Raw genomic sequence first — 20995 nt, 5'->3', positions numbered from 1 at the left:
CAGCCGACCACCGAAACGGAAAAAGAGCACGAAGAGAACGAACCGTTCACAAGAGAAAGCCTTGAGAAAAAGGGTGAGGCCATAGACGAAACACCTGAGACGACAGCGGTATGTTGACACTGCCGGGGAACAGGAAACGAAATTGGGAGAATAGACGGACCGGACAAAAGCCGTGCCACAAGTGCAAAAGACCCGGTTGAAACGAAATCTCTAACAGAATGGACGGAAGAGGAATGCCAGGAAGGTAGAGGAAAACAAGCAGCAGGTCGACCCGTTAACAATGCAGACAGAGCTGCGAGCTTAGACAGCTGCGTCGCGCGGGCGATCATGTCCACAGAAAAGGCGAGACAAGAACGCCTGTCTGACTTGAACGAAAGTCACAAGAGTCAATAAAAACGATAAGACATCCTACACTACTTGAGACGCACTCAAAAATCCCATATTCATCATGCGGCGCTGGAGACGGCAACGGATGAGGCACCATCGGGGATCGTCATGTAAAATTCTCCGTGCGTCAAACTTGAGTGTGCTCCAGTAAAGGCTTGTAAATCATCGCATCGCCGCTGCAGGGGATCTTTCTTCAGTAAACCTAAAGCCCCTTCACTCAGCAGGGCGGCTACTTACTTACTTGAATTCTGATGTCCCTGGTGAACCCAGTGTCTTAGCATTGAATCTAGCAGTGAGCTTCGCACATTCATCGGGCGGTGAGCCGAACGTGGCGAGTCTGCCCTTGTACGGTCATGCACACTCTTTCGGAGATGGCCTCTTCTGATCCTTCGCACATTCGCCGCCTGAAAAACGGTATCAATATTCCCCCATACGCAGAGTCCATAAACGGAGCAGACACGAAAATGGGGTCTCGGCTTTCGACGGGATTGAGCGCCGCTGCCGCCCGCGAGCACTGTGGACGTTACCTATGGGTACGACGACAGCTGAACGCGTGCTCGTTTATGCAAAGCTATGAAAGTAGCTACCGATCCGGAACTGAGTTCTCTCGTGTACGTGATGCCATTTCTAATTCGCTGCTGGTGAGTTGACGTGGTGCGAGGCAGCCGAAGGAGTGAAAAAGTAGGCGTCATCGAGCGAATATACACACAACACAAAGCAAGTCTACATGCCAGTGCCTCGGTAAAGAAATTGCATTCGTACGGATTTCCTAAATGTTTGGCTGACGCAGAGCACACACAGTGCCGTATATTGTGGTACACCACTACACTACAAGGGCCCGTAGGCATCCAGCAAGCGTCGCCTCTCTCCGATGCACGTCTGCCCAGATTTATGTGTGCGTGAATGTATATAGGAACGGAGCTCTAAAGTGGTAGCCGTATTTTTATGGAGCGCAGAGCTAATATCAACTCAGAAACCAATGTAGTGCGTGAGCTGGGTTAAGAACGTCTGGAGACAGTCGGTTCCCATCTACGATCATACTTACGAAATACGGTGCGCATCTGAATCGAGAGATGATCTATGCCCACCACGCCCCCGCCGTCAAGACCTATATTATTAAGGAATCGGAAAGCACCTTATGCAACGCCATGGTGAATCTGGGCGAGGTTCGCAGCAATGGTGCTGCTTGGAGGACATCCTCACGTTGCAAGGGCTCACAGCATTCTATGATATATTGAAATACCCAATGAGCTGTGCACAGAAGTGCGGCCACTTTCGTTGCCGAAATGAGATGCAAGGGTTAATTTCTGCAAAATAGACCTCTCTACCGCTGATTTGTAGAAGACAGGCCATCACGAATGCACCTCCCGTGTGCTCCATGATGTTGACCCTGATTCTGCCATCCATGCTGCCACCACCCGCGTGTGTTGGGGACGTTGTCGACACGCTTTACTTGAGAACCAGATACCCTGTACGCCAGTTCAGAGGAAGGGGATCTCTAGTTGAGATTCGTCGAGACTAGGACAGAGGGTTCTCATCTCGACAGATGTGCATTTCCTTTAACCAAGACCACGCCTGGATGCCTGTCAGCTGCAGAAAAGCTGAGCGTGTGCAGCACCCACATATTGTGGTCCTCACAAGCTGAAGTTTAGCGCTAAATGACTCCGAGAATATCCAGGCGAGTCTCGCGGCTGCACTGACCGTATGGTTGGAGCGGCTTCGCTCGAAATTTTCTCAGATCTTACGGGGGGGCGAGGGGTGGGGGGTTGAGTTGTGACTTCCTCGGCTTCTCGATTACCTCCTTCTGAAGTCATTCGTACTGACAGCTTCCATAAGAATTCACAGCTGTAGAAATCAACCTTTACTACATAGTTGTGCGTTGTCGCAGTGGGATCTGACCCAGGCCTCCCTCCAACCTCATCTCCTGAAGCTATGCTACGGTACAGAGGTGGCATATTCCTGTTTCGAGCTGATCGCATATGCATATGCATACAGTCGTGGCTTTGAATCACTCTTGCACATAGTGCTTCCGAACTGATTTAATATTGCACTGCATCAATAACGGCGGCCTGCGCGCTTCACGGCCGGCTGCAGAATGTAAAAGCAACGGCGACGTATTCGTATCCACGCCGGGGTCGCATGCACGCAGCGACGAAGGGGCTATGCCGATCTGTGCACATATGATGCGTCTGCATCTGGATTGCTGATTAAGTGCGCTGCCATATCCACCCTTCCCTAAAATCCAGGAGACGATAATGGGCGCAAGCCCCTTCGCTGGAGCGCAGACTCCTTCCCTTGCTGAGTCTGCTCGCATGCACACTCGAAGCCACAAGGCCACATTGGAAGGAAGTGGCAACTCGCGCAACTGTTCTCACAGTTGCCTCTTGCCAGGCGTCCGCATGATTCTCCCTTGTTTTGCACGTACTCCGCTTCCCTTCTGAGTCTGTCACTTGACCCCTCTTCTCCCTTCTCTTTTATCACGCGGCGTGACTTTCATCACACCTAACCAGGACACCGCGCATGCACCGCAGGCAGCTTCTGCCACGTGAAAACTGGGAAATCCTAAGGTTTTGAGTACGATCGTCGGGAGCGAACACACTTAGGCGACTGTAGGTTGCGAGTAAGAAAATGCCACTGGGAAGCCGCACTTCGGGCCTCCCCGTGGTGGTACGCTTTCTGTATGCGTTCCATGCATGCCACGGAGCTGTGTAACGCAGTTAAACGCGTATTTCGACGTACTGTACGCCTCGGCAGCACTCGGCGCTACAATTGCACCGAGTCCCTTTCGTCGGTGTTTTGCGAGGTGCCCATTCTCTGTGTTCAATGGTTTCCTTTTCCCCGCCAGGCAAGCGACCCGCAGTTTTTCTTCTTTAGCAGAGTCTCCCTGAGCTGCAGGTTTCACGCAGCCGAGAGTGTCGATCTGTCCGCGAACTTACCCTCCCCCCCCTCTTAGTTCTTTGGCTGTTTGCTGTCATTGGCAGGAATTGCCGTCGGCAGTGTATTTCTTCCGGCGGCGCGGTGGGGTGTCTGCCCATCTGATCCTACGATCCTACGCCGTATTTCCTTGAGTCACTTCCTGGTAGTGCTTCCCCTCATTTGCAGAAAAATGCCCATGTCTGTTCCGCAGTGCCTTATTCGTCTGCCGCGGGCGCGGCCCCCGCCGCGGCAACTCTGCCTAGCCCGTCGCAGCGAGCAAAGAGGATGCCGCCGCTCTATGCCCCCTCGCATCGTTTCAGCCAGATCTGAAGCGGATGTTTCCTCCACGACAGAGGGCAGGAGGAAGTTACATTGCAGGTGTCTCCAGTACAAAGACACCGAAGGGAGAAGGAGAGATGGGGGAATAAGTGCCGCGAAGCCTGGAAGCTGCCATGCAGCTGGATTCTGCCGGGCCCGCCCATTCGAACCGAGGGCAGTGCGGCTTCAAGCGACCACTGAGCACAGAGGAGACGCGATTCCGCATGCTCCCTGCAGTGAAAGATTTTTGTTTCTTTCATCTGTTTCGCTGCCTTCTCCACCTCTGTCGACGGGGAAGGTTACTGCGTTGTTTTGTCACGCTTCGCTCCTGAGGTCTTCCGCACTCCCCTGCTTCCCCTCTCCTTGCTTGCCTTCGTCAGATGCTTCTCTCGTGCATTCTCGTGCCTTTTCGGTCACGTCTCGTATTCACTACTTGAACAGTCGAACGCGTTTCCAGCCGGTCCTCCACTGTTCAGATCTGGCGCCCTCCTTCCTGCTTCTTCCGCTGTCGTCGCCGCGCCCCGTCCTCGCCTACCACCATCGCTTCCGCACTCGCAACAAGAAGCGAGGCAGCAAATTCCACCCTCATCCCCTCCCCCTCCCGCCCCCGCCGCTGTCGCCGCCTCGCGCGGACGCGGCGCACATGTACGTCGGCTCTCCGCTCTCCGCGTCTGCGCTCGCCACGGCGGCTGGTCAGCAGCCGCTGCCTTCGCCCCTTCTTCGCCATCTGCAGGCGCTTTACCCAGTGTTTTGCGGTGCGGACTGCGACCCTGCCTATGGGCTGGGCGCCTCCGGAGAGGCGTGGGGACTTGCCCTTCTGCCGCCGCCCAGCCTCGTGGAGCCGCGCCACCTGGAGGGCCTGGCTCGGCGCGCGCTGCATGCGCACGCAGAGAGGCGCGGGAGCGACGGAGACGCTGCAGAGGCTAGGAGCGACGACATCTTCTGGAACGAGCTTGCGGAGCGCGTGGAGAAGGTGCGCGACCTCCTCCCGATAGAGTCGCTTGTGCGGCTGTTGACGATTCTGACGCTGCGCGGGGCCTCCGCGTCCGTGTGGCCTGTGCAGCAGATCTTTCAAGCGGTGGAGCCGCATGCAGAGACTTCCCTCAAAGAACGCGACAAAGAATCTCGCGAAAAGAGCCGTGTGGGCCTGACGCTGTCCCACGAAGTTCTGCCCTGCGTGCGGCGCCTTCCGCCGCGGCTCCTCCTGTCCTGCACCCGCGAGTTCCTCGAAGACTTGAAGAAGCTGTCACCGCCAGCGACTGCCGCGCTCGCTGCGACGTTCGCGTGGAGCAACTGCGCGAGCTCCGCACTGCTCTTTGGGCTGATGGAGCGCTGGGGCTGGGATCTCTCTGCCGAGAGAGCGGGAAACGGGACAGAGAGCCGCGAGGGCGCGAAGGGCGCAGAGGCCGCGCAGCAGGACGGAGAGACAGCGTGGACCGACGGCGGAGAGGAGGAGGGTGGCGAGCCGAAGCCCAAGGCAGAGGGGGAAGAGGCGACTGCGGCGCGGAAACAGTGCCACATGGGCGAGTTCACGCCGGCGGACTTTGCTCTGTTTGTCTCTTCTCTGGGTCATCTCAGGTCCCAGCAGGCGGCGGCTCACGCCAAACACAGACGCCAGGCGCGGCACTTGACCGAGATTTCGGGCAAACAAATCATGGCCGCCTATCGGGAGCGGCGGCGGCGCGGACCGGCAGACCAGGCTCGCGAGGCGGAGGACGCGGGGGCGGGGTTCCACTTTGAACCGCTCTTCTTTGATGCCTGCTGTCGATACATGGCTGCGCGCGCAGACGCCTTCTCGCTCTTCTCCTTCGCGTCAGCCTCTCGAACGCTTGCAGAAGGCTTGCCTACGCCGGAGCTTGTGAGGGTGTCACGCACGAGCATAGGGCTCCTGCAGGACAGCGTAGATGCGGGTGGCGCGGAAGGCCTCGCCCTGCAGAGACACGCGCGCGCCAGAGCGTCCCTCTCTTCGGCGACGGGCTCTGCAGCCCAAGTCCTGCCGCCGAGTCGGCTCTCCGTGGAAATGCTGGCGAATGCCATCGGCAGGTTCGTCGAGTCCTGGGATAAAGGCGAAAAAAAGAGCTACGACAGCCTGGCGAGCCGAGCGGCCGATCTCCTGCTCGCATCTCGACTTCTGCTTTCGGCAGCGCAGTGCGAGCTGTACGTGCAGTCGCACGACGCGCTGGGGCGAGTCGAACGAAGGGAGGCCAGCGACGCCAGACAGGGCTCGCGCAGCCAAACGGAGGACGCAGGGCCCCACGGCGGTGACCGCTCTCTGCCGGATTGTCGACAGACCTGGGCTGCCAAGGCACTTTTGGAGCATATCACTCACGAGCTCGAACAGCTGAACCAGGAGCTGGCGGCGCTGCCCCGGCTCAACGCGGGTCTGAGAGGAGGCGAGATGGGCGTGCAGAAAGACTCCGCTACCCGAGAAGACTCCACTGAAATGCTCTCGGCCACCGCGACGGCATGGCGAGGATTCGTGGCAATCAGTCCGGAGCACGTGTATGTGCGGAACGCGCTGTTCGCGGCTGCTGGTGAGAGCGCTGCAGCTCTGCTCAAGCTCTCTCGAGCCCGAGTAAGTGGAACGCGCCACGGCGTACCAGACATTCACAGACCCGTCTCCCAAAGCGACGCACACACGCCGGCGATAGCGAGAACCCGAGCGAGGTTGGGAGAGAAGAGTGTCGCTGTGGGAGAAGGGCGGCTTGGCCTCGCGAGGCAGAATCGATCGCGCGCGTGCGCGGACTTTGCTAGAGGCGTCTGCTAGAGGCGTCTCAGCACCTGTACTCCTTTGCGGGCCTGCCTGTCTGTCGGTGGTCGGTGAGCTTGAAGCGTGTTACGTTCCTGGCTAACTTTTATCTTTTTCCTGTAGGTTGAGGGTTGCTGTGTGTCGTCCGTGGCGCACGTCCTGCCCTGTACAACACGCAGTTGCGGCCAAGTCTTTTGGCTGGTGTTGAATAGGCATCTCTCTCCGGACTGGATGCGTGGCGCGTGTGCAGAGTGTGTTTCCGCTTGTCTCACTCGGCTTTTTCTCCGGTGCCGCTGCGTGCCTTCTTTCAGTCTCTGTCACAGGCTTCAGCAGCGGGAGAGGGGCGTGCTGACGCGACACCTGTCCTGCGCGGGAACACCATTGAGGGCTTGCAGCTGGATACTCTCGGCGAGGTAATCCCTGGGGTCGGTCTGTGGGGTATGTCAGCTGGAACGCAGCGAAACACGAGAAGGGTCGTCTTAAGTCACCTCAGCGCCTGGTCAACCGCCCTCAGCGCGAGGCCTCTGCATGTGTCGTACAGACAGATGTGTGAGAGGGGGGGGCTGTGGGGTTAGAGCCCCGAGTTCGCGTTCGTTCCTCGCGGTCTTCGACGCGAGTGACCGTCTGTTGGCGCCCCTTGCGCACTTTTTTTTCCGCTACAGCGAAGCTTCAGGAGCGGATGCGGCGGAGGGCGCTCCTGTTCCGCCTGTGGGTCAGGCGTGCCGACTGGAAACCGAAATTGTCTTTCTCGCTTGCTGCTTTGCTGCGGTGCTGCAGCTCAAACCCGCGGCTGAGAACCTCGTGCGGGCTGTCTCTCTGGTGCTGCGCGAGCGCGAAGCGACGGGCGTCCCAACTGAGCACCTCGCTGGCCTGACCGAGTTGCTGGCGCTCGCCGGCGATGACGCGGTACGTGGGAGAAGTCTGGGCGGCACTCTAGTTTCGCGGCCTTTTAATAGAACTCAACTACTACGAATTCCTAGTCGTCTCTGTACAAATGATCCGCGATCCAGAACTTCCGTTTAGTGAGTGTAACGTGGAGTATAGCTTCGCATTCACTCACAGCTCGCGGGAGAATGAAGATGTCTCGGGATTTCTTTCTCGCTAGCGTGTGTGGACTGCATGGGGGGGGGTTGATAGGACGCGAGGGTTGATAGGACGCAACCCTTCAGGGCGCTGGCTGTTCAGCTCTGACTGTGCGTCTCTGTTTGCCGTGTTGCAGAAAAAAGGCACGCACGCGTCCGCGAAGAAGCCCCGCTGGCAGCTCGTCGGGTTCGGCGACAAGGGGGAGAAGGCGCAGCAGGCGAACTTTGCACTCGCGCTGCAAGTAAGGGTGGGGGTGTGTCACGTCGGGAAAGCGAGAGATGTCTCAGCTGCTGAGGCAGCGGGGCGAGGGAGTATTGGCATGTGTTTTTGCGGGGAAACACGAAAGCCCTGGATGGCTGGAGACGGCACATGAACGTATGGAGTCCTGGCCTCTTGTTTTTTGTTCCGCGCAGGCGCTGAGCACCGAAATCGTGAGGCGCTACGCCGCTCTAAGTGTCGAGCAGAAGCGCCGAATCAAGTTCGCTACGCAGCGGATTGGTTGGAAGGTAAGCGCAGCAACAACAGCGACATGAAACACGGGGTCGTGATGCCAAAATTGTGGAAGCCGTGAGCGCGAAACGCTCCAGTGAGGGAACGCAATTTTTTGCGGGCGCGGGTAGCGGCCTCTTGCTGTGGAGACGCCATTAAACGCCTGGTTTGCCTCAGCTAAGAGCGCTTCCCGCCGTTTTCGTTTTGCTTGCCTGCAGGACCCGTACCTGGACCACTGCTTGAGAAATTTCACATCCGCCGTGGCACGCGAAGGCCACGAGAAACCCGCCAGCACAGCCTGAGCGTGCTGTCTACAGAAGGCGCCCATCCGCGCAGTCTTCAGTTTTCCTGAGTTTGCGTTTCGCAGTCGGCATGCAGGCTGGCGTGCCTTCCTTTCCAGGTCTTGTTTGTGTCTACGCTTGAACTGCTTTGCCATTCGGCGCCGGCCACCCGCCAAGGAGACTGACAGGATTTCTAGTGTCAACGGCGAGAGTGACAACACGAACGCGAGGTACAGGGTTCCCACAGAGCATTTTTTACGAATTTAGCTCCACGTCGTGTCTGCACTGCGTCGTAGAGGATGCCGAATCCCTGTCACACATTCACCGACAGCGATAGTGAGGCAACGGAAATTATACGTACTCTGCGGGCTAGGAACAGACGGTACGGGGGCGGGGGTCGCCTTCATGAGCCGACTGAAAATAAAACATGCGAAGAGTCCCACTTCACCCCATGGCCCGGATTCAGGGCTTTCAGGCTGCCAACATGGTGCCTGTTCCAGCGCAGAGGCAAACCGAAACGTGCGCAGGCTGGCGCGCACAGAGTTCCAGCGTCCTTAAGCGTATGATGTTGAGTTGTACGCGAAAAGAAAGCTCCGGACGCCTGCCTGAGCCATAAGCACACTCAGCGGAGGATGTTCTAGGGTGTCGTTGTCTGTTTGCTTGACCGCCGTCTTCGACAGGCGGACCATCCGCCTGCTTTCTGCTTGTTTGATGGAAGGAAACCCCTACCCCCCCCCCCCTCTAGAACGAAAAATAAAACCTCTAGAGGAAAGGCGTGTGGCTTCAGGGCTTCAGGACGCTCTTTGTAACCTGTTGCAGATGTTCTGGAGGGTAATGGGGCAGCCGTGGCGTGGCTCACCCGTTCTGCTTTTTTTCCAGATCAAAGATTCGCGTCCCGTGCTCACATATCTCTCGTCGCACATACGCGTGTGACCTTTTTCTGCCTCACCACGAAGAAGGACAGCGCATGTGGGCGTGGGTTGCTCGGCAGACCCTTCTCGGTTGGCTGTGGCTGGATATTCGTACAGGCAGAGAGAGGACCCTCCACTCTCGTAGCGAGTCCACCGATGCCGATGTCTAGTCTTTAGGCAGCTCCGCGCAGGGCTGAATGTGACGCATAGCCGCAGATGCATTATGACGTCTCATACGAGAAAGTGAGGGCAGTGGGAGAAGTAGATAGCTGTGTAGTATCAGGTGACTGCACGCCATGGCGAGTTTTCCTGTATGACTCTTCTTTCTGCAGCAGGCCCTGCTCTGTGTCCTGCGTGTTGCCGCTGTGCCGTTGTGGTCGCTAACCTTGAAGGGCGATCGGAACCGCATTTCCACAGGGTGTAGAATTCGGAGAAAATACGCCTGTCTGACGGGATTGAAAGAATCGTTTCGACTCATACCCAGAGAAACCGACTTTTCCCAGACGATGAGGAAGTTGCAAGCTCTTGCATGCATCGCAGAATTCGACCGGTTTCCGCATGCCATTCTCGTCAGCGTATTTCCGCTGTTTTCTCGCCTGGGCTGACAGCTAGTTGCTTGCTTGAGTTACGGTTTCGGCGGATTATCCACCTTTGGTACTTCTCTCCTGTTTGTCTGCCTGAGATCTGCTGCGTTGCTTTTCTTCTTCCTCAGCGGCGCGCGTGACAGTTCGCAGTCCGGGACCGGCAGCCTTCTGCGCGCGTTCTCCTCAGGCTGTTCCGCCGGCGGCAGCTTACTCTTTTTTTCACTCAGATGCGTCTTCTTGCGAACTCCATCGCCCGCCAGCCAGCCGGAGTTCCTCGCGGGCGCACAGAGGAAGCAGCCTCACGTACCTTCGCGCGTTGACCTTCGCTCAACCCCACACGCGCCAGCACGTCGTCAGATCCAACTGTGGCGGGTCCACGGGGGACGTCGTGTGGGAACAAAAATCGGGTGGAGTAACTGCTGTCAGAGGGCTCGACGTAGGTCGCTTCGCGCGTTTTCCGAGAGACAATGGAGGCGACGACTGAATTGCAGGGAGCCGCCCCGAGGCGCTCTGCTCCGCGGAAGGCCGCAGACTCGTCCGCGTCTCCTCAAAAGGAAGTCGAGGCCTCCGCGAGTCCCGCCTCGCCTACCCCAGCGTCTCGGCGAAGCGCAGACGCGCCGGCTTCGGGTGCAGGCGATGCAGAGCGGCCAACGTCGCCTGGGGCCTCGCGGCAGCAAAAGGGCGGGGCGTCCCCGTGTCGAGGCGCGGAGTGCGCCGCCGCGCAGACGGCGGCAGACACCCCCGATCTCTGCGCGGACGAAGCAGGCTCGCGGAAAAGGCGCTCTTCTGCCGGCGATGCTGCCAGCGAGAAGAAAATGAAGTCCGCAGTCGCGGATGGCGCCGGTGCCCGTGAGGACGCTCAAAGAGACACTGCGGAGGAGGCGTCGCAAGCCGACGAAGAAGGCTCCTCCTCCACTGCAGAAGGCAGTCTCCAGCCGGGCACCATGGCGGCCCACATCCCGCGCGTGCGAGGAAAGCAGGCGTGGAAGGCGAAGGGGTCCGTGCGCAGCTTCGGGCGTTTCTGCAAGGAGGCCGCCAACCGGGCGAAGGGCACATGGGAGACGCAGAAGAGAGCGCGAGACGAGGAGCGCGCGATGCGGCAAGCCGAGCGAGAGATGCGGGAGCAGAGAGCTGCTGTGCTGCGGCGCCGCAGAGAGAAGACTGAAGAGAAGAGGCGACGGAAAGAAGAGAATGAAATGAAGAGCACGCAAGTGCAAGTCATCAAGAACACCACGAAACTGCGCAAGTGGGGCAAGAAGGCGCGCAGAGACCTAGTCAAAATGAGCCCTGAAATGATTCAAAAGCTTTATAACGTCCGCTTCTAAAGAGGAATGGAATGCGTGGTCGGTTCCAGACGAAGACCGGGCGGCGGACGAGACGCACGAGGGGGAGGCCCCCTCTCCCCCCTGCTGGGCTCCCCACGAGCTTCCTCTTTACTGGCTGCAGTAATCGTTGCCTTTGTCTCGCAGAGGAGCGTGTTCAGGGATTTCGAGTTTTTGAGCGCTTCGCGCAGGATGACGCTCGTGAGCACACCAGCTGGAGATGTGGATAGTGACGTCGGCAGTTTCCATGTGCAAAAATGGTGGCTCACGCCTCAAGCATGCTCAAGGCCACGGCGGGCTTAGCCGTTCGTAAATACAGTCTAACATTTGATGCCGGTGTGGTAAAAATGGCCAGGTGGGCCGCTGGTCGTACGTCGGGGCCCATATGTGTCGTGAAACATAGACGCTTTTGTTTCGAAGTAACTTTCTCTGTCGAAAAGTTTAAGAGGCTGGATACCGCTGGGAGAAGTCAAGAGATACAGGCAAACGGCACAATCCCATATCATGACTCCCGTTGTCTTTATCGTTCGGCAGACCGCGCGCTAGGCTGCTGGAGGCACCGGATGCGCTTTCACTCGTACCTTTGTGTCCCTACATCTCTGCCGCGCCGGCGGCACGCAAGGGGCAGCAAGCCTGTGGTTGTCACTAGAACGTGATGCATCCCGCGAACTGTGAGCGGCGCACATCCCTCTCGCTCCTAAAGCGGGAAATTGCTCGGTGCTGCAGAGAACCTAACTGCGCCGCAAATATGCGAGAGACATTCTGCTATTCAGCTGGAAAATAGGTCGTTAATAACCCGACAGAAGGAGTGAGCTTTCTAGCATCTGGACAGGGCCACGCCACATGGATCCTAGCGCACCACACTCGCATCGCAGTGGCTAGAGGCAAGGTTCGCGAGAACTCCGACTTGTACGTACGGGTTGCGGGACCGTCGTGTACCTGTTCCTAGAAGTTGCTTGTCATACCGAAGTTGCGGACAGCTACCCGTTCGTGGCCCCAGGAAGTGCGGACACGAGCGAAGGGCACGAGGATTTTATGGAGCTTGTATGTATCTTCCAAATGGACTCATTGTTGTGTTCTCCGGCATTCAGCCTCCCAAGGCCTATTTTCAACGTGCAACGATATCTTTTCTTGTGTCTTTGTACATCTGTCCGTTTACGCGTTGATGGAAGCAGAAGCAGTCGCCCTCACTGAGCCGTCCTCAATCGGCGACAGGTAAGCCAATGGAGTCGCTTGTACATGCTTCCCAAGGTGATGAGAACAGCTGCGGAATGCGGTGATCTATACACATGTGCCTCGAGTGGCAAGTCACAGGAACGTTTTCGCCCTCACGGCGTCGCAACACGATTATGCGAATCTCCCTGTACCGCATCTAACTGCGACACCCTTCATACAGTTGGTGACACGTGCACCATCTCTGGCCTTCTGCTACTGGAGACGCAACAGCTGAGACGGAAACAAACCGCGTTTGTGTTAGCCCACGACTGGCAGGCAGCGCGTGAGCCTCCTCGTTGCGAAACTGCATACCAGTTCTATCCTGATGCTCGCGTCGTCGATATTTTGTCGCGCCTGCCCATGCTAGTTTCTATACGCTCCGTCGACGCGCCACGGTTTCAAAAAGCTTCCCGCTGTTTTGAGAATGCTGAGTCATTCCGTAATCGAGGCAGTTGAACTCGTTTTAACGACTTTCCCCGGTCACGCTGCTGGGATGGCTAGCCAACGCCTTCGCGTGAACTTTTTGATGCACACCGTCGAGTGGCGGAGCGCGGGCGAGCAACTTGTATGACAGTCTTTTTAGTAATATTTGACGCTTCTCAACCGAAACGCTCTGCCTGCGTAGTCATGCACTGTTACCGGGCAATATCCGGAAAAGTAGTTTTTTTTCATGGAACAATTCTCTCTGTGGGCAAGCTATATAGTGTATGAGTATCGGTGTCTGAGTAGCAGGGTCAGGCGAGCCAGCGGTTTCCTTTGTTGTAGACCCGTCGCTGACTTTTCCTGCTCTCATATCTGTCATCCACTGTTCTCGGCAAGTATCTGAGCTACCGAATGGGCGTATTGAGTGAACTTTCGTCCCTCAAGCCAGGGATATGGCAATCAGCTTCCCTTGCTCTATCATCGAAGCACAGAACCACGAATGGGGTCGTCGGGTAACGATTCTAGTGCGTGCTGAGTAGTGCTTTGCGCATCTTGTGCCACTCGTAGATTTTGACTTGTCTCAGGGGAGTCTTCTTTGCTTCAATCAAGTGCAGAGCCTCTAGGCTCCCAACCCTCCCCGCGGTCGTAAGAATATAGAGACACACAGGGAAATTACACCATGGGGCAGGAAATAGGAAGGCTAGTTTCTAGAAAAGATGACCGGAGGGTAAGTTCATTCAGGATGCGCTCCCGGGTGCTGGGAGGCGGTGCTGAAAGGCAGCAGGAGCCTGAGAAGGTGTCAGAGAGTCCGGAGGAAGCAAGGACGAACTTCTTTGATAGCCTTGATATTTCGTGCTTCTACGCAGTCACATCCTTCTTGTTCGTCAATGAATTGCCCCGGTGTGCGGCGGTATCCCGCCGCTTTCGACAGTTGACGGAGTCTGATGACTGCTTGGCCCGGAACGAAGGGTTAACTATAGACGATCATCTCTCTTCTATGGTTAAGGACCCGCTGGAGTCAAGATCCGCGTTAGTCGCCAGAGCTCTACATCTTCAGTCGCACTCACCAAAATTACGTACTTTGGTACTTTCGTGTGTAGGCCATGAGCCTCCAACTCCGCTTCTCGAGAAAGTTATACGGACGAACTCGCCTCACCTAAAGTCTCTGTGGGTGTACTCTGGCGCTGGCGGCTACGCTACGGTCCTTCAAGGATGCGTCAGTTGGATGCACGAACTGCAGGACGCAGGTCTGATTGGTGTGGGGATGGACACTATCTTCGTCAAAAATTTTCTGCGCCAGCTGCTTTTGATTTCAAGGTCAAAGCTTCGTCGTCTCAGCGTAGGCGTGGGAGACACTTCCGTGGATTGCCTTCGGCGGGCCCTGGCTGATACTGGCAGGATGCAGGCGAATTCCGAGAGTATCTTTGCTTCCCTTCAGGACCTTTACATCAACATGGGAGAGTACCCTCGCGGCCTGCTGTTCCTCGCAAACCTTATTGAAGCGGTCAAAAAGGGATTTGAGAAGTGCAGGTTGCATCTCGAGGGGACCCTTGTTATTCGGAGCTATCCAGCAGTTTCGTTGGAGGAAGAGTTACAGGGAGCAGCAGGCACCTCTGGAGGGGCCGCTCAAGTGGAGGACGTGTACAACGCCGTTTTGGGGTATAACTTACAGAACGCAGAGGAAGGTAGCACGAGCCTGTGCTCGAAGATCGATGAGAATGTGCTCTATTATAGTTTTTCTCTCCCACGCCAGGATGCGCAGCCCGGGAGAAGTGAAGCGGAGACGAATCAAACATGCTCTCCAGAGGGGCTCGTGTGGCTGTCCGCCGATCGTTTGGTCGAATTTCGGATCGAGCTCTCTGCGTGCGAAACATCCGGAGCAACCGGCTGTTCGAGTACCGGGGTGGGGGGTGGAGGCCTTCAGCAGCGCCTTGTCTCAACATTCTGTTCGGATCAACAGTCCATCCTGAACCTTTACAACAAAACGTTTGTGAATCGAGATTCTCTGCCGGTCGTTGCGGTTCACACTCATCGGCCTCTAGGTGATTTGCCCAGTCATATCCGCCAAAGATTCACTACATCAGCTCGTTCGTTCGCGTCAGTTTTCGACGGCATGATCCTCGAGGTACCCATGAGTTTACTGACAGAGGTACCTCAAGTGCATGAGGGTTCAGAGAGGCATGATGGGCAAGAGAGTCAAGCCGCAGTCGCAGCAGCCGCAACGGTGTTAGATATTCTAGGAGAAGGGAATCTTTCGAAGTTCTCTGGTATTCAGCTTGACTTGTCCGCTTCATGCTTTTCAACAAAAGAGGCGGGTATATACCCGTACGCTAGCTCCGTAAAGAGTATTGTGGAGTACATGGGGGCCCTTGGCATGGGATACGGGTCGTTGTGGCTCCTCGTTCTGAAATGCCCAAGGAATAGAGGAATTGAAGTGGATGTGAAGAAATTCATTGAAATGCTTATAAATGCCAACGGCGAACCAGCCGCTGTGGAATGGATTATACAGAGAAATGCCAGTTTTGGGGAGCCTTTTTTCCGTGAACTAGCTGACCAAATTCAGCTGCTCGATTTCTTTTTACACTCCTGCAAGTATAAACGTCATGAATGGCTATCGACCTGGTGGGACTTTATCATTTACACAAAGTCGTGAACTGAACCTCTATGGGTCATGCTCCAAGAAGAAAATTCGGAAAGATTTACCCTGGTTGCACCTCCTGACGCATGCATTCTGACAGAACGCCAACTTCAAATCGCCTCATGTCACCCGTATCCTCCGGAAGGATGCCTATGTACGATCGAGGACGTGCGCCACTACGCATGACGCCCAACGAATACGTACAGAAACAGATGGTGGCCTTGAATAATTGCTAGAACAGTTCCGCTGTTAGCTCGGGTCTCACATGCGTTCTTTCTTTGATGATATGCCTCCTGCTAATGTATACGTGCGCGCGTATGCCTGCCCCGCTTTTGGTGTAGGTAGTTTGGAGAAAACTTTGTCTTCTACCAGGGGGAGATACGTGCAACTCGTGAATCAACTTTGGCGCATACTACACGGAGACTGTTGAGGTGCCACCGGATGGCACATGCACAGCTTCGGACGTTTTTCTGCAGAGTTTCTCTTCTGCTGCACGGCGCCTCGCCTCAAATCACTTTTGTTCAAGCCGGGTCACAGAGGGCGAATAAGGGTGAAAGAACGGAGGGGTCTTGACTGAGAAATCCACGGACGCTCGAAATAAGACACAGCATCCTGTCACCAATTGAAGCGCAAGAAAACACACCGCGTGATATACTGTTTTATGCAATTAAGGCGGCCGATGGGTTCGACGAAAAGGACTCAGGAGAGATGAGAATTCTAATCCCACGTACAAGACTCGCATCACCCTATGGGACCCAAGGAAACCTTGATGCTCTCGTCTTCTAGATTGTCAAGCAGTTGATGCTGTACGGCTAAATCACTGGGGATCCGCCTCTTTTTTCTAAATTGATATGGTAAGGCTGGACAGCGTTACGGGAAGCAGGTGGCATTGCGCCAACTTATCTAGTTTGAAGGTGGCTCTTTACAGTTGCGAGTCGCTGCTGGATTATGAGTGTGCTGCTCACGATTCTGATGGCCTAAACTGGCACATGGTTGCTCGAGCTCCTCGATTGTGCGAGACTTGCTGCGGCATCGCGAGGTGAACGAAGGGAGAGTTCAGTTTGTAGAGATTCCTTCGGAGTATCGAGCAAACCGTGCGAACTGAAGAGTACAGTTTATCGGTGGTATCACACTGACTTGTAGCTAGCCAGCGGGGTGATTACAACGCGATCAAGTGCTCTTTTCGTCGCTGTTCTGGCATATTCGGATGCTGAACTCCTGGCATGTGAGAAAGTACGGCCTGAGCGCCTACACAACCTTACAACAGCAGGCGAGCGTTTCGCACATGAGCAGGATGAGAAACAACTTTCCTGGTGCCAGGAGCTCCGAAGCTTCAGGCAGTCAAAGCCCGCACACGCGGTTGGAGATAACATGGGTCGTCCTGAGGCCGCCGATATAAGCGTGCCCCGAAGCAACCTCCGCCTAAGGGGGTGTTTGGCGCTGTCCGATGCTGCAAAAAGGAATCTTCTAAGTTCGATACACTTACACGTGTTGTCATTGAAGCTGTAGTTCCTGCGTCATGAGTGAACGACAGCGTAAAGTGCATCACCATTAGACTAAGATCACCGCTCCGAGAAAAGCACGATTATATCTACGACGTCGCTGTACGGTGGGTAACAACAGAATCCTCCCGTCAACAGGTACGAGCAGAGAGGCGATTTACAAATGCACTATCCACAAGATGCCATTTTTAGCTTTGTATCTCCCACTTTTGTGGCTGTACATCCCCAAGTATTCATGAAATACGAGCATCTGGCTGCCTTTTCGCCGTCGCCGGCGTTTCGACTCCTTTTGGGAGTTCCTGTCCCTCGTGCATGCACGAAATCGCCTGCGTCCTGCATGCGCACATTTGGCGTGAAAGAACGTACGGCATCAGAAACTGCTGCGCAAACATTCAACAAAATAATGCCTGTTGACGAGTACCACTCACATTTCTTTGCATTTCTTTTTCCACCTACGAGTCGCTTTTGCTGCGAGAGGTGCGCATTGTTGTCGACGCTCTCGGCACTGGCTCGTTCACAACGGCCCCTTGATTCACGTCCCTAGTCCTTTCCAAAGTACGCGGGATTTTCTCGCCGTTTTGAACAACTCATGAGCTTTATTAGAGACATTTTGATTAGAAGACGCTGCAACAACACATCGTGCTCCTGAGTTTATTTTTTCAGTTTGTGCACCCCGGTCCGCGCACTGGTGTCTTCGCAAATTCATATCCTTTCTACCGTCGCCATGAGAGTCCCTGGCTTTCCTTCCCTTACTTTCCGAGCTGATTCCCTGCTTGTTCAGTGCTGTATCGCTGCCTGCGTTTGGTAAGTAAAATGCTCCGCGTGTAGTTTTCTCTTGGGCAAACTCCTGGCGAAACTCACCTAGGCGCGGACCGGAAAGCTAGCCAGGGTCGGGCCTTGCAAACTTGCTTCCCGCTCCTGTGATGTGGTGCTATATTGTATTAAGGCATTTTCCACTCATGTACGATGCGCCAGGCTGCGAAATGTGCCCAGACTTCACACAATGCGTCGTCGGTGGCGGGGTCGCTTCTCCGTCGAACGGAGGTCGTAGGGCGTGGGGGGGAGGAAGGGGTGACATGGGGGATATTTTTCCCTGCTCCCTGTACTCCCCCACTAGTTAGTATCAAGAGGTGGGACATGCATGGATCGTATAGACGGCAGAGTTCTTGTACTAAACTAATCTGAAGATGTTGACGTCAACACACCGCTTTGTGTTCGGCTCGTCGAACCATGACCTTCGGCAGAGCACTGGCGGAGATCCTTACCCCAAGCAAACCTGTCTGCAAGTGATGCATGTGCCAGAATTTTCCTGTGGTAGGTATGCGCGTTTTCGCATTTGCGCCTAAGGCTTCATCGCTGTCCTTCTCGTTATGGTGCAGGTACGGGCCTCAAGATGCTGCGGCGATCGGCATGATGTACTGGCTGGGAAGACAGGTAAGCGCAAATGGAATTTCAAATTGCGGTCATCTCTTCACTGCGTGCGTGACCTACATCAGTAGATTGCCTGCGTCGTGATACTGTTGCACTGCTCCGCAACACAACTGGAAGAGCAAAACGGACGGAGGCTCGGCGCGCATATCGGCTGAGATCATTTTGTCCCGTGTCCGTTCGCCTCCCTTTCGAGCGTTCTCCTGGCGCGAGCAATGCTTCTGTAGCTTCTTGTCTTGCATTTTGACAATCGAGGACTCGAAACAAGTGGAGTGCGCTTAGAACTTAGTCGCATCCATGGCACGTGAATAATTCTGCAACTCTCATCGTCATGCGCTGTTACGATCAGTAGTCTCAAGGGGACGGGGAGGCGTACGCAGTCGAGCACATGCAAAATCGTCTGGCTGGGGATACACATCAGGGGGCTCATCAACTCGCTGTGGTGGCTCAAGGCATGCTCAGTGCCCGCGTGATCACGCTGGGGTGTAATGAACATACCCCCGTGTGACTGAGGCCACTGCTTGGGAGTGTGCTTCGCCTTGCATTCTTAACTATCATAGTTCACAGTTGTGTAAAAAAAGTCGTAGAGCGTGCATGCATGAAGTCTCGCATGGATGGGCTTCCACCTCCACACGTGACGCGGCTAGCTGTCACATCTGTATGGGGGAGATGAAATTGCACGTTTCGTTTTGTGCCGCAGCATGGCAAGAAGGTGACAACGCCGCACAAGCTCTCCGTCGACAGCCAGACGGCTTTCCAGAACTTTTTGCGACGCAAGAACCTGACCAGTCAACAGGTCACGGTGGACTGGAAGGGAGCGGACGGTTTTGTCAGCCTGCGCAGCTGAGCAGGGGCAGGTCAAGTGTGAAGCGCTACGAGAACTATGAAGAGGCTCCTTCCGTGTGTCTTTCCCCTGTCGCTGAAATGCTACAGCCAGGGGGGTTGAGCTTCCGTGTTACAGTTGTGACTTGCTTTGGATAACAAACGAAACGGTTGTCATTCCGGTCGGCGTCCTCAGCAATGGCTCGCAACTGACAAGATATGAGCCAGTGCGCTTTTTGTATGAGGCGTCTCAAGCTAAAAGCCAAGACTCGCATTGACCCCAGTAGAGGACGAGACTACACACTGGAAGCACTGAAGAATGCAGGCCTTTCTCTTCACGTCGCATATTCGACCTCCTCTCCTCCGCCACCCCTCCTTGGTTGTCAGCTATGCGGCGCCAGTGTAGGTAGCACGTCTTTTTTTAGTCTTTTGCGAGGCATACATATGCTGGCTGTGCGTGTACTTTTGTGTGTTACGATGCCTGGCGCACAGTCACGCGCAATTCTTACGGGATGTTCACACTCTAACCGAAAGGAACGGCTGAGACTCAGAATGCCGATGCATGCAAATGTACGAGCGAAGAGTGAAGTATCCTTCACGTTGCCTACTACTGATAGTGACACACCATCACTGCCTACAACGCGGAAGCATTGATGTTGGGATGCAGTGATTTGACTATCTTCCACGCAGGCTCGCCTGCGCTCGTGCCGTCTTCGAGGTCTTTGCTGCCGCGGCATCCACGAAGATAAACGCAACCCCCCCCCCCCCTCTTCCGTTGTTGTATTCAGTCCTCTCTGGCGAGCTACGGTCGGTTAACAGACGAATATGTCTGCCGCAGTTCGGAACAGCGCTCTCACTGGGAGCTATACGTTAAGTTACGCAGGGTTGTCACTCCGTTTTTTTAGACAAACGTGAGGTCAGTGTCATTGCCCATAAGTCCACAAGAACAACCCCGTGGAGGCGCTGTCGTTCGCAACTATGCTCCGCAAGTGCTTGAGGATGCCCACACAAAAGCATTTATAAGATGCACACGAGGCACTGGAAAGTTAGAGGTCGGAGAAACAAGGCGTCGTCTGGGGCGCCGTTGTGGCAAGGTCTCAGCACGTGTAGTGGCCAAAATGGGGGCTGCCGCCGCAGCGACAAAAAAGTATCGAATCATTCAGCGTCTCAGAACGATGACGCTGAGTTTTTTATCGCATCGCTGCCGCTCCCTATCTCTGTTGTGGTTCTAAACCTCTTTTGCCGTCTCTTTCTGAACTACAGCTGGGTGTGAACAAGGCCGTACGCACTGCATGAAGGATTCCCGCTGCAAGGGAGACATAGTAGGGGCTTTGTCGGTCGTTCGCAGCCTTGCCCTCAGGCAAAAGTATGTAACGGCAAGGAGTCCTCCTCTCGAAATACTAGCTTCCTCAAGCTCTGCAGGAGAGAGTTTTTGCTCGAGCAGGGTCAACACTTTCCGTTGGTAGCGCCTTCGCACGTCTACAAGAAGCCGTTGTGTCCGCCCGTCGTCTGAGTGTATTGGTTTTCTGCTCTTTGTTTTTGGTTATATACCGGCTCCTTCCCGGTCGTCTCCGTGGCATCGTTTTCGATTTAAATAGTTTTTGGTGTAGCACAGAGTTTTTTCGATCTGCTTGAGCTGGCCAGAGAGAAGCGAATAATGGTGTCAAGCCTTCCCTGGATCGTTAACTTGCAGAACAAGGTCAGACTCCCCACCACGTGCGCCTTCTGCTCTCTGACAAGAGATCGGCAGTTTCATAGTCCAACTGCAGGGCCGGAATATTGAGTTTTTCCTTTCGTCGCCACCCTTGGTTTCCTTTGTTTCCCCTAACAAACCGGAACTCACTTTACGTATATCAGCTGCCACAGATGAAGAGTACCCGATCTGTCATCAGACGCTTTCACCCGGTTTGGCTTTCGTCCGCCCGCC

The 20995-nt window shown here is 55.3% G+C and overlaps 4 protein-coding genes across 4 annotated transcripts; all 4 read left to right on the top strand.

The window, feature by feature from the left end:
- Window positions 1-3499: 3499 nt before the first annotated feature.
- Window positions 3500-8244, top strand: BESB_055380 (uncharacterized protein; the record flags this gene model as incomplete). The annotated part of the gene is made up of 6 exons (XM_029363973.1): window positions 3500-6196; window positions 6682-6783; window positions 7148-7273; window positions 7590-7694; window positions 7867-7959; window positions 8161-8244. The coding sequence occupies 6 exons, from the start codon at window positions 3500-3502 to the stop codon at window positions 8242-8244; spliced, it is 3207 nt and encodes a 1068-aa protein (XP_029219896.1).
- Window positions 8245-10185: 1941 nt separating this feature from the next.
- Window positions 10186-11043, top strand: BESB_055370 (uncharacterized protein; the record flags this gene model as incomplete). Its single annotated transcript, XM_029363972.1, has 1 exon — window positions 10186-11043. One exon carries the CDS (start codon window positions 10186-10188, stop codon window positions 11041-11043), a length of 858 nt encoding a protein of 285 aa, XP_029219895.1.
- Window positions 11044-13420: 2377 nt separating this feature from the next.
- BESB_055360 (uncharacterized protein) lies at window positions 13421-15331 on the top strand (the record flags this gene model as incomplete). The annotated part of the gene is made up of 1 exon (XM_029363971.1): window positions 13421-15331. The coding sequence occupies one exon, from the start codon at window positions 13421-13423 to the stop codon at window positions 15329-15331; it is 1911 nt and encodes a 636-aa protein (XP_029219894.1).
- A 2211-nt stretch (window positions 15332-17542) lies between these two features.
- BESB_055350 (uncharacterized protein) lies at window positions 17543-19093 on the top strand (the record flags this gene model as incomplete). The annotated part of the gene is made up of 3 exons (XM_029363970.1): window positions 17543-17622; window positions 18198-18252; window positions 18947-19093. The coding sequence occupies 3 exons, from the start codon at window positions 17543-17545 to the stop codon at window positions 19091-19093; spliced, it is 282 nt and encodes a 93-aa protein (XP_029219893.1).
- Window positions 19094-20995: the final 1902 nt, after the last annotated feature.

This window comes from Besnoitia besnoiti, chromosome IV (assembly GCF_002563875.1).
Source record: "Besnoitia besnoiti strain Bb-Ger1 chromosome IV, whole genome shotgun sequence".
Lineage (NCBI taxonomy): Eukaryota > Apicomplexa > Conoidasida > Eucoccidiorida > Sarcocystidae > Besnoitia > Besnoitia besnoiti.
Note: the sequence above shows the minus strand (reverse complement) of the source record. Positions and strands in the feature narration are given on the sequence as shown.